This window comes from Oreochromis aureus, linkage group 5, assembly GCF_013358895.1.
Source record: "Oreochromis aureus strain Israel breed Guangdong linkage group 5, ZZ_aureus, whole genome shotgun sequence".
Classification (NCBI taxonomy): Eukaryota; Metazoa; Chordata; class Actinopteri; order Cichliformes; family Cichlidae; genus Oreochromis; species Oreochromis aureus.
The window spans coordinates 11,880,238-11,892,344 of record NC_052946.1 but is presented as its reverse complement, the minus strand read 5'-3'; the positions used below and the strand labels follow the sequence as shown (position 1 = coordinate 11,892,344).

The 12,107-nt window shown below is 38.6% G+C and overlaps 1 protein-coding gene across 1 annotated transcript in view; it reads right to left on the bottom strand.

Annotated features, from left to right (window-relative positions):
• Window positions 1–11,870, bottom strand: part of suclg2 (succinate-CoA ligase GDP-forming subunit beta) — a 93,133-nt gene extending 81,263 nt beyond the window's left edge. Inside the window, exon 1 of the mRNA XM_031752402.2 lies at window positions 11,723–11,870. Coding sequence (XP_031608262.1) covers window positions 11,723–11,806 — 84 coding nt within the window. The 5' untranslated portion in view covers window positions 11,807–11,870. The remainder of the gene's footprint in view (window positions 1–11,722) is intronic.
• Window positions 11,871–12,107: the final 237 nt, after the last annotated feature.

Genomic DNA, 12,107 nt, shown 5'->3' with positions numbered 1-12,107 from the left:
CTATTAAATTTAAATTAGGAAGAGGAAAGGGAAGCTGAAGTTAAATTGAGTAAGCACTTATTCTGAGAAAGATTTTGCTTTTGGCATGCTTGCAGCAAGAGTCTTGGCATTCAGCGAGTGATCAGAAAATGTCACAGCAATACACTGTAGAAAAGATGGATCCTAACAGGGCTTTTTATTTAATGCTAAAAGCAAACATCAAACATTTAGCCATATCTTGATGGGTTGTCTGCTTATTTACTTGATCAATATTTCAATTTTCTTCCCTTTAACACAGTAAAGTAAAACTCCAACAAAGTATTGGTGCACAAGGTTATTGCTGTAAACTGCGAATAAAATTTGTCTAGAAAAGTACAGTAAAATAGAGGCGCTTTTGCACATTGCTTTGCAAAAATAGAAAAATCTCCAAATCAAAAAGTATGCCTTAACTGAGTCAGTGCTCCATGTATTATGGCTATATTAGATTTGAAAGACAAGATGAAGTGTAATTAAACGAATAGATGATACACATTCATGTGTATGTGCCAAAGACCCTTGAGAACTACAAAAAGAAAACTAAAAACCTTACATGGTCCTTTGCTCCATGAGTATCTGCAAAAATTATTCACATCAAAAGCACCTTATTAGATAGTTAACATAAATGGAAGAATTGCAAATAGGTAAACAAATCTAAAGACCACAGTTCATACATATATTTCCCTGCACTAAATTATGATGAGATTTACACGCAAAAAACAAACAAGCAAACAAGAGTAGTTGCAACACTGAAATGAGCAGAATAGACATGCAGGCACTCTCTTTCCAGAACACTCACTGGTTGTGCCCTCGCACAAAGAGGCACAGGGAGGACAGATAGTGTTATGGCAGCAGATGCATCAGATTGCCAAGTCCTTGTCGCAGCTGTACCGATCCACCAGTGGTGTTGAAGGACAAAATCTTGGTATGTACAACACTAGTCCCAAAACACCTCTTTGGCTGGACCATATGGTTATCAGCGCGGCATCGTGCAACATCAGGACTTCTCTTCCTCCTAAGAGGCACAGAATTGTGCAGTCTCATGCTTAGTTGAGAGCAGGATGCACAATGTCAAACAACACTTGTTGTGAGAAGTGTCATCACAGTTAGGGTATGTCTGATCTTGGCACTTTGCAAAGTCATTTCAAGACATGCCACTACTTTGTCATTTGCCCTTCTGTTAAACTTAAGGAGTCAATATCCTAGGGCTAATTTAGAGCAGTTGTCTTTATCACTATGAGAGTAGAACAATGTCAAAAAGTCACCATCTGACAGAGCAGTTCCAGCTCCCTTGAAAATTTATTGGAGCCATAAGCCTTAATTTACAGGGGAAGGTTACAAAGCAGGCAATCACCTCTGATCAGGCCCATAAACAGCCGAGAGTCAATGCTGCACTGCTCGTCAATCTGTTACTCAAAAATTCAAAGGGTTGACATGGCGGGTCAAACAACACATTTGTTTCTTGGAAGTAAGTCTAGACAGGATCCGGCGAATAGTGAGTGAAGATGTGATTCTGCCTTGGCAGTTGTTAACAGTACAGGAACATTATCTCTCAACACAAGCTATTTATCTTACAAGAGACTTCAGCACTGTGGCTGTAAAAGAAAGACCCCACCCCACGATATCTTTCGGCAATGTAATGAAATTCACGTATCCTCGTAGTAATTACATATTACATATGTACTCACAAAACATTAAATAGCATATTTAAAACGATTCATTTGATTACTGAAAAATCAAAATAAGAGTGGTTCTGACTCCTTTGTTTATAATACTCCCCACACTGCTGCACATGTAGCAGTGGTGCACAGTTAAGCAGTGTCTTCACCTTATGTTAATATTTTTTCAAAGACGTTGCTGGAAAGTTCATAAAAATGACCAGTTACCCTTATCTATATAACTAAGATGTTGTATGCAAAGTATAATTTTGTTAGGTACATCTTTTCAACTGCTCATTAACACAAATTAGCTTATCCCATGGAACCAATTCAATGCATTTAGGCACCTAGACATGGTCAAGAACCTGCTTTGGTTCAGTCTGAGCATCAGTATACGGAAAAAGCTGATTTAAGTGACTTCGAATGTGTCACGGTTGTTGGTGCTAGACAGGCTGGTGTAACTATTTCAGAATCTGCTGATCTACTGGGGTATTTCCTCACAACCATCACTAGTGTTTACAGAGGTCTGAATGGCCTGTAAAAGAAAATGTTGATGCCCGAGATCACAGGAGAACTAAGCCTTCGAGTTGATAGGAAGGCTCAAATAACCACTTGTTGCAACTGTGGTGTGCAGAAGAGCATCTCTGAATGCTTAACACATCAAACTTGAGGCACAGGGCTATAAAGGCAGAAGACCACACACACCAAGTGCAAGCTAAAAACATAAAACTGAGGTACAGTTCACAAGGGACCGTGTGAACTGTACTTGGTTTGTGCAGCCGATCTGAGTATTGCTGCTGGATTGATGCCGCGAAAGATTAAGGCAGCTGTGAGTCCAAAACGGGGTCCAAACCCAGTACTAACAGGGTGTAACTAACAAAGTGTCCAGTGACGCATAAAGGAAATCATCTGATAAATCAATTTCACTATTCCCCCCCCCCAAAAAACTCTAGTTTCCAGCTAGTCCTATTATAACATTTATTCAAACAAGTTCAGCAGCTTTCCTAAAATATTACCTTTGTAACAGTTATATTAAAACCATTCTTAAAAACAGACAAACAAAGCGGTAATAAAACTCAGTACTTTATGGAAACTGTTATATAGAAATGTGAGCAATATGAGAACCTAATGGTATCTATTGTTACACTAGTGATGAAGTGACTTTGTGAAGAGGCTGCACTGAAGCAGGAGACGTACTTTAACAGGAGCCACTGTCAGTCATCACCTTTCAGAACTCAATAAAAATAAATAAATAAATAAATAAAAACAAATAACCTTACATTATCTCACTGAATTGTTTATTTAGTAAGTTTATACATTATATATACACAGATAAATCTCTTACATACACTGTGAAGAGCTACATTAAGGCAGTAAACAGCTGCACTGAGTCAGAAATGCACCTTGAACAAGACACCATCCCACTTACAAAAAGCCTATCATCAATCAAAAGCCCTGATGGCAGGACAAAGTGAGTTCCATTACAGGAAATTTTCAATAAGTCAACCCTGGATTGATCCTTACTAGTTTCTATGCAAAAATAAAGAAAGGCTATTGACAACATTAGAGAGACTAAGGCAATTTTAAGCAGGCATATTCATGAGGACACTGCAAATCTGTATCGATGCAACCTGCATGACACTCCTTTAAGAGCTCAAAGTTTGCAATAGTCCAATCAGGACGTTTCAAAGGGGCTTTTAAAATATTTAAGCATTATGAAAGTCCTCTTTGTTAGGAGAGGAAGTTAGGAATTCACTGCTCAGAATTCCTAACTTGCCAAATTCTGAAATGGCCTGCGGTGTTTATTTTGTTCTCCATTTTCAGAAAAAAAGCAGACTTTTTTTTTTATTAGAGATGCACCGATCAATCCGTGATTTAAATCAACCGATTTCCAGCATTCTCAGTACAGACCAATGACCAGCCAAACAGCCTCCCAGATGTTTGATTACAAGCTGGTCTATAGTTGCACGCACATCTAAATCCGCATGCTAACATGTCTTCACCATGGAAACTCTTCAGTGTGAGTGAGGACATAAATTCAAGTACAGAGGGACCAGTCTGAAAAACATTTATAAAGACAAATGTAATCCGATGCTTAACTCATCTGCATCACCTGAACGTGGACATTTTAAAGAAGCTAACAAAGGAAAAGTAGCTAAAGCTAAACCAATCCAAACCTCACAAGTCAGAAGCCTCGGCATGAGCAAAAGACCAAAGCAGTTATGAGGAAAATTATGGAGAAAGATTTATAGAGTTAAAAAGAAAACGTGGTCGATATCTTACCTATGAAAAAATGATGTAAGAAACTGACATTGGTTTTGTTATATAAATCTGTTGCATCTGATTTAGTCTTGTAAAGTCAAATACGTCAGGTGAAGATGAATGTACAGCAGCTCACTTTCAGTTGAGTATTTATGCCGGTTCCTAATATCAGAGCACTTTATTTTCTGGTAAGTGAGAAAAGATCCTTAAACTTATTGTAGTTTGGGAAAAGTTGTTTAGTTTAATAATGTCGTACAATTATTAAAATGAAGTTATGCAAAAGTTAATTTTTGTTTGTATATGCTGTCAGTTGCAGTAAACTGCCATAGGTGCATTGCTACACCTAGAATCTATTACAGTGAAAACAAAGAATTATGTTTTTATTTCCAGTAGGAAGAAGGCTCTGCAGCTGGAAACGTAAATCTGCTGGTCCCCCTCCTTATTGCATGAAAGTATGTCTGCAATGAACTGCCACAATATCCAGTGGATTTTAACTACACATATACAATGTTTTACCTTCACCTCCTGACTTTTCATATAAAGCACCATTATGAGATTTACATTTGACAGCTATTGAATTCACGCTCCCTTAAGGATGAGCTGTGATATCTCAGGAGAGCCACTGATAAGTTGGACATTTATGAACATATACATCACCATTACCAATGTGCCAATCACCCCCAGCTGTACTTTGATATTCAGAAATAATTAACAGATGTTAGCATGCTAATGTGCTTGAATAAGAAGACAGAAAAACATAACTGGATGCTGCTACGGTAAAACCATAATTACCAACAGGGCAATGTAAATGAAAGACAGGAGTCTAACACCAGCATGTCCTGTACATCAAACACAAACCAAGCAGCAGATCTATTTCTCCCACACTGTCACCATGAATCATGGGGAAAAGAAAGACAGACACAATGACATTCAGAGTTGTAATTATAAGCTATAATTTAAAGAACCAATTAAAGATAGGACAAAGGACAGTTTGTATCCATTAGTGCTACCTATTGGGAAACCTAAACTTCCATCCTTGATGGCATCTGGAACTCAACATTTAAAGAATAATGAGCGTCAAAAACAATGGTCTGTGCCTTTAACATCATTCTTATTAATTCAAGTGCTGAAGCACATCTTCATCCAGCTCCCCAGACATGTATTAAGCCCAGTACTGGATTAAATTTTTAAAAAATATCGACTGAAGAAAAGACCTTGAACTAGGCTTAATACATGTCTGGGAAACAGGTCCTCAGAGCAAGACCAGCAGTTTTATGGCGCAGCATGACATATTCTAAAGTTTTTCCTAGTTTGTACGGCTGTCAAACCAGCAAACACTAGAAAATGAAAGGTCAGCATCAATAAAATAAAGATAAAATACATTCCTCAGTGCCAAGTCCACGTGCAAGCTCTGTAAAAAGAACAACAGATCGTTTTATCAAACAGCATCTGTAATTGCAAAAAGGATTCAGTTTCATCTAGTGCATGAATGCACTGCTGCCACATGCTCAAACCTAAGCACATATAATGCAACGGCAGAAAAAAGGGGAGCTCTGATGAAGATCTAATAACATTTTTCTCATCAAAAAACATTTCTTTGGTTTTAGCTACACCAGGTCACAGTCATCAGGGACTGGGCAACAATCCTTCAGAACATTTACAAACAGTCTTCAGCACATTTAACAACGAAACCAAAAATCCTGTTCAGATTGTATTATTGGGCAAGTTGGCAAGCAGGTTAGCATTAAGCTTCAGTTGTGTCTAGAAGACGTGCGGAATATATTGTCTTTGCTAAGATGCTAAACTTAAAATGGGTGAATCTCCAATTCGGGTCTTACCGGGGTTTTCAACTGTTGATTTTTTTAGACTTTTTTTTTTTTTTGCTGGATCTGGTTTTGTCTTCTAAATAGAAACTAATCAGTGTTTTTTGTTTGTTTATTTTTACAAATTCCATGCTACAGCTTCAGAGTGAAAACTTTGTTTTTCTTTAAGGAACACTATAAAAGCACAGTAGAGCTTGAAAGTAGAATAAATGCCCAATTTGCATATATGCCTGGGGAAATAACGAAATACCAATATATTCTATTCTACTTTACATAAAATATAAGAAATAAGCATATTGATATCGGATATTCTTTGTATATCTGTTAAACCTAGTTTCAGGCTTATCTAGACACTTTACAGACAATATCACCAACTTGAGGACTGGAGCTGCATGCACTTCACAGCGGCTGCAGCTTATCACACACTCAGTGAAAAGTGGCACCTACTTCTCACAACAAGAGCTGACAAGGCCAGATTTTTAAATGAGCTTTGGTTGGCACACCGCTCTCACCACTCATGCCCTCCCATGCACATCTTTTTTGTTATTATGTACAGAAACAATTACTTTTCAGGACAACAGTGTGTTTCAATACTGATGCATTAGACCGTATACAAGGACATTCTTCTTTAATGTATCACAATAGAGTTAAGCATTTTTAAGCAATTTTAGCAACACACTGACGTTTTATTATTGGCTGTTAAGTCCCATTTTTTCTGCACAAAAATGAGTCCTTACTCTCACCTATTACAAACCTATGCACTTGTTCCAAACTGCGAATCACAGTCACTGAATATCACATATTATTAAGCGGTATTCCCAGATGTCTGGTGAGGTTAAAATCCTCATTATTTGTCATGGCCAGTCCCTAACCCTTTGAAATGACACTGCCTAATTAGTTAAGACAAATGACTGCAGACTTAATTAACCAGAATGCTCCTTAAGGGGCATTATCAAATGTTTAAGAAATTAACAGATTGCCAGTTCATCAATTCTATGTAATTGATTTGTTCCCATTCAGGTTATGAACTCATCTCTTTTCCCCATCCATTTAGCTAACCATCCAAGGAAAAATTAAAAGGGGAAATTTATAGTGTCCACTCGCACGAGCACATGCTGAATCACATTGAGCAGTCCTCTGTGTGACTATCAGAGTCACTGCTATACTGATCGCACAGTGTTACTCTGTTAATGAGGTGGCACTTGGCTACTTCGTTGCATCTCATAAATACAAACTGTCTTGCGATTAGACAAGCGCTGCGTAGTAAGCTGTGCTAGAGGTGACATAAAATAAGAGAGATGGACGACGCGAAGAAGCTGTGTTCACAAACATGCCAGTATGAATCACAGCCATGCTTTCCATTTAAAGCAGCACAAGTATGCCTCATGAAGCTTTAGTGGACTAATTCAAAGAGCCTTATCTGCTCTAATTAATATAGTACTTGAGTGTTCGTGGCACAAGTGCCTCTCTTTACTCCTCAACTGTGGCAGTGCCTCTATAGATTTGGATAAAAGCACAAATAGGTTATTTAGTTTATCCAAAAGAAAATTAATAAATAAATAAAATTGCAGGTTACATAACTCCCTTTAAAAAGTTATGTTAAAGCGTTTCAAATGATTGGCCTATTCATTCTGTTGTAGCTACCAGAGAAAGGCTCTTTACACTATAGGACTTTACTTTTTCTGAATTTACCTTTCTGATCACATGGACAAAACAAATAAATTTAAAAAAAGTGGTGAATTAAATTTTGTTCTGGTTATGGCACAAAAGATGTGCTCTTGCTCTTATTACTGCTACCAGCCACTTGTAGCTTTTTTTGCCCTTGCCTTTTAAAAAGCTAAGGTCACGCTCAGACCATTCCAGTTAGGAGAGAGAAATGACATCTGCCTGTTACAGAGCCGGGGATAGAACAGCGGAGCAGAGATAGAGACGGGAGCAGTAGAGCATGGCTCCAGGATTTAGATCAGTGAGATTTGCATCATTGGCAGGTCTTTAGGCAGGGCAGGTCTAATCTCCTGCAGACAGGCTTAAGAAAGGAAAACCTGACTGTTGTGTCTCTACAGATAGGGATTTCAGTAATTAGCATAGTTAATATGAGGAGGGAGTCAAATTCAAAGGTGTCAGGTCTAAAGGGAAGATAATGCAGTAAATAAGGAGAAGTTAATACAAGCATGCGCAACTGTGGCAAAGTTCAGTCCCATATATCTGTGAACTTTGCCACAGGCACAAACCTTCAGTCACAGCTCATGAATTGCAAAAGCCTTCCCCTTGTGCTTTAATAGCCACGCACTGCTTTTAGCTGATGGCTTAATTATCTTGTTCATCAATAAGTTCAGATTAATATGCCGTCACCACGTTAAAAATGATCATGGCATGCATGCCAAGGTTAAGCAGGCAAGATGGTCGATATCTAGGCAAAACTGTGCAAAGAGTACTACAGCGTACTTATTACAAGTGGCAGCAGCCATTGTGCTCTGTAACACATTCTCTTCACTCACGCAGTGCTAGTGGAATCACCGCCTTTATGGCACAGAGAGATCAGCCAGCCAGCCGGACCCTGTCAGAATTTTCAATGAATCGGATCCCTATGACTTGCACAAAGGGTAGTTCCAGGAAAACTCAATCTTTGAAGGTCTCATTTCACAGATGATAGAGAAGCTGAACATGATCTTCAATATACTGCACTTTTAATGAATTACGCCTGTCAGCCATCACTGACATTGTTTTCTCAAGTAATTTTCAGCATTACTCCCACTTCTCCCTCATTATCTACACTGGAACAACAGCATAAGTTAAGCTGATAGGAGTGCATTTACTCATTGCAGAGGCTGGCAACATTTCCTAATGACTGCAGCCGCTCTAAATTATTGAAAAAGCCTAAGCACCTCACCAGCTACAGAAATGGCTATTAACCTTGGCGAACGATATTCAAATCCAGTTAGAGCCAACTTCGTCCTCCAGTATCCCTTGCGGGGAGGAAATGTAAATGTGTTCTTGCTGAGACAGATGGGGGAGCCTCCCGTCGTTTGAAGTTCCAGCAAAAGAAGTCGTTGCAAGCAGAGGGCTCTCCACCCTGTTCTGTAAAATATTCAGGACTGAGTCTCATTGAGACACCTTTCTTCCCAGTGTACCCCTTCAAACCACGCTGGGCTTCAACACAGTTGGGGTATTACCAAGCACGCACGCCATACAAAAAATAAAAACTTAGCAAAGGTTTACAAATTCATCCCTGTGCAGCGACAGTGAAAAACAGCCCGAGGATTATCTCGGTGTGCAGACAAGAATTCAGGAGATTTGATTTATGAGAGAGAGAGAGTGTGAGAGAGAAAAAAAATAACAACAACATCTCACTCCTCCTTTAAGGAGTATCTTGGAGCCTAACCATCTGAATATTGCAATGTCCTGTGCATTGTTGTTGACAAATCATTGCAAATTGAATTCCACAGCTTAGTTGACATACTGTCAAAGCTGATTTGATTCTATTGTAGCGATACCTGACTGTCAATCTGTTCAGGCCCTGATACTGTGCTACACACCAGAGAAAATCCCCGATCATTACTCTTATCACCTGGCCCGAACGAGAGAGAGACAGAAGCGAAAGAAGTGAAAGAAGCAGAAGACGAGCGGGTAAAGAGCCAGTAAACATGAGATAAAAACTTTTGTTAGAGTTTACTTTTTAAAGGAACAGTTCAGGCCAGGTCTCTGGCCTCCACTGACATATCTAAATTTTACCTTATGCAGATATGTTGGTTATTGATGCAGGTTCAACAATTTCAGAGATATTTCATATAGTTGTTGCTGTAAGTGCTAAAAAAGAAATACATTTCTTTTTTCACCCCCGGCTAGCAAGATAGCCAGTTGAAAAAACAGAAGTTGGAAAGGCCAGATTTTAAGCACCAAATGACCTTTCAAAATAAGAGTGAAGGAGTTGTCCACTAGCAAACTTAGTCGTTTTCTTCGATGGATAAAAAATAATTTTTTTAAATAAATAAATAAAAAACACATATATTTGACATATAATAATAGCAGACTTAGTAATCCTATAGTGCAAATTTTTTTTTAAAAATTAATGAACTAATGCTAGAGGAAAAAAATATAACAATAGCAGCCTTTACATCGACTCCCATTCCCTGCTCTAAGGAATGTGTAGGTGGAAAATGAGAAAAAAAATAATGGAAATGTTTCATGCAGTTTGTTGCCTTGGTTGGGACTTTTTTTTTTTGATTTAGGTAATAATATTAACCAAAGGTTTTCAATTATGAAAAAATAAAACAAAATTAAATTAAATTTAAAAAAAAAAACAAAAAACAAAAAAAAAAACACAGACATGTGGCTAAATAGAAGGCACCATGTGAGCAGCAAATTATCAAAGCAGCATCCAATCCAAGATGTTCTGGCAAGGTACGCTGTAGGTTGCCCACATTTCGGAAGGACTCAGAAAATAATGCACAGCTACTGTAGCTATGTGCAGCAGCCACATGGGGGAAAAAAAAAAAAGGCCTGATGCACAGATATATGTTTATAAAATGTGTAGTAAAATGTGGGCCTCTCTATACTTTTGGAATGGTTGCAGAGAAAGAAGCAACTAGATTAACACATGACATAAAAAAACCAAAACAAAACATGTATTTCTGACAATAGTTTGTAATAACTGATAATATTAAAGCTAAAAAGCAATAATAATGAGTCCTGATACTGAGATGTAGCATGTAATTATCTCTAATAGCTTTAGCATTAGGAATTTACCAAGCTAATGTGGACAAATTTGGATAAAAGAAAAAGTTCAATTTACATATTTTCTTTTCGATCCGCATGAAGCACAATTATTTTTCAGTCAATCACCTTTCCTCCAGGTATAATACCTATAAAAAATACTCTACCACACTGCACATAAAATCTGTTTGACTTGTAAAAACAATACGTTTCCATCAATATGAATCCATCTGGGAGTAAATATGAAAGGTAAACACAGCATGAGAAGTCCCTGCTTTGTCCACCCACTATGGGCATTTGTACTAATGTTCCAAATACCTATGCAAACACCTCAACCTGAAAGACCAGTTCTCAGATACCGACTGCGCAGAAAAGCATCAAACTGACAGTACAGCATAACATGGTAATTTATTCATCTGTTTGTCCTGGAGCTTTGAAATTTATTATGAAAGCACAGCTCTGTGTGACTGGGTTTGTTTGTTAGTCAATAGAGTGCAGGGGGTGTGGGGATTTATGTTTTGTAGCTCTGGCAGCATGTTTAAGACTCTTTGCAATTACCAGACCAAATGCTTTGTTTGCTAAATGAGAAACTGTGCAACTGTAAGCATTTGCCACTGTGTACTTAGACAACTCTAATCAGGCGAATTCTGCTGGCTGCTGTTTCCAGCTCACACACACATGCTGGAAGCTCAAAGTGCAAGGGTTAACCTTTTTTACTCGGGTCTTATCTGAAATGGAGCCAGGCTGGAGGAATTGTACACTATGACTTTTACTCATCAGAGGTCACACAGCCCACTGTAGAAGTGCTGAACCTAAGCATGCAAAATAACTTACTGACGAGAAGACCCTTGCAGTTCAATTATACGCAATAAAGAGAAATTAAAAATATCTTAAACGCACAAACTTACAGACTCACAGTTATAGTGACAGGTAGTGTACACGAGTAACATTCACATGCAGAACTGCATTAGAAAAGCTTTCCTCACACAAGCTCTTGCCGATTAACTATCATTTGTAGAGCAGCGCGTATATATAACAGCCTCCATGATTAGACCTACTGCAGGACTTGAAGACGGCATTGTTACGTCACCTGTGAACTGTCAGACTGTTTAACTTTGATCTGTCAAACCTCTGTCCGCTCACACATGCTAACCTGCTAACGCTAACCCTAACCGTGAGACGCTGACAGCGACGAAGCCACCCCGCCCGAGCAGCAGACTGTAACATCAGCAAGAGAAGCTGTAACGCTACCTTCGCTTTGTCGAGAAGTATGTGCTTTGAAGTAGCTATCCTCAGTCCTTTCGCTACAGCCTGGGATGCCATGGAAGCCGCCATGTTGACACGCAAGTCCAAAGGGAGATGACGCTAGAAGCGCGTGAGCGATCATAGGTCAAGAATCAGAGGTGGGCGGTGCTTCTAAAAGACGCATACACACCGTGGAGTCAGGTGTGCATGTTTAGCAGGCATGGACATTGTTGGCGCTTAGTCTAAACTACAGGGACAGAGGTGAGAACAGAGCAGACTAAAAATCTAACAACGTAGCAGTTTTTATCACTCTAAAGTCAAATCCTGCCTGCACTGCATACTGATCTATCCCCCTGACATACATTTTAATTCTAAAATTAATTTGTGATAA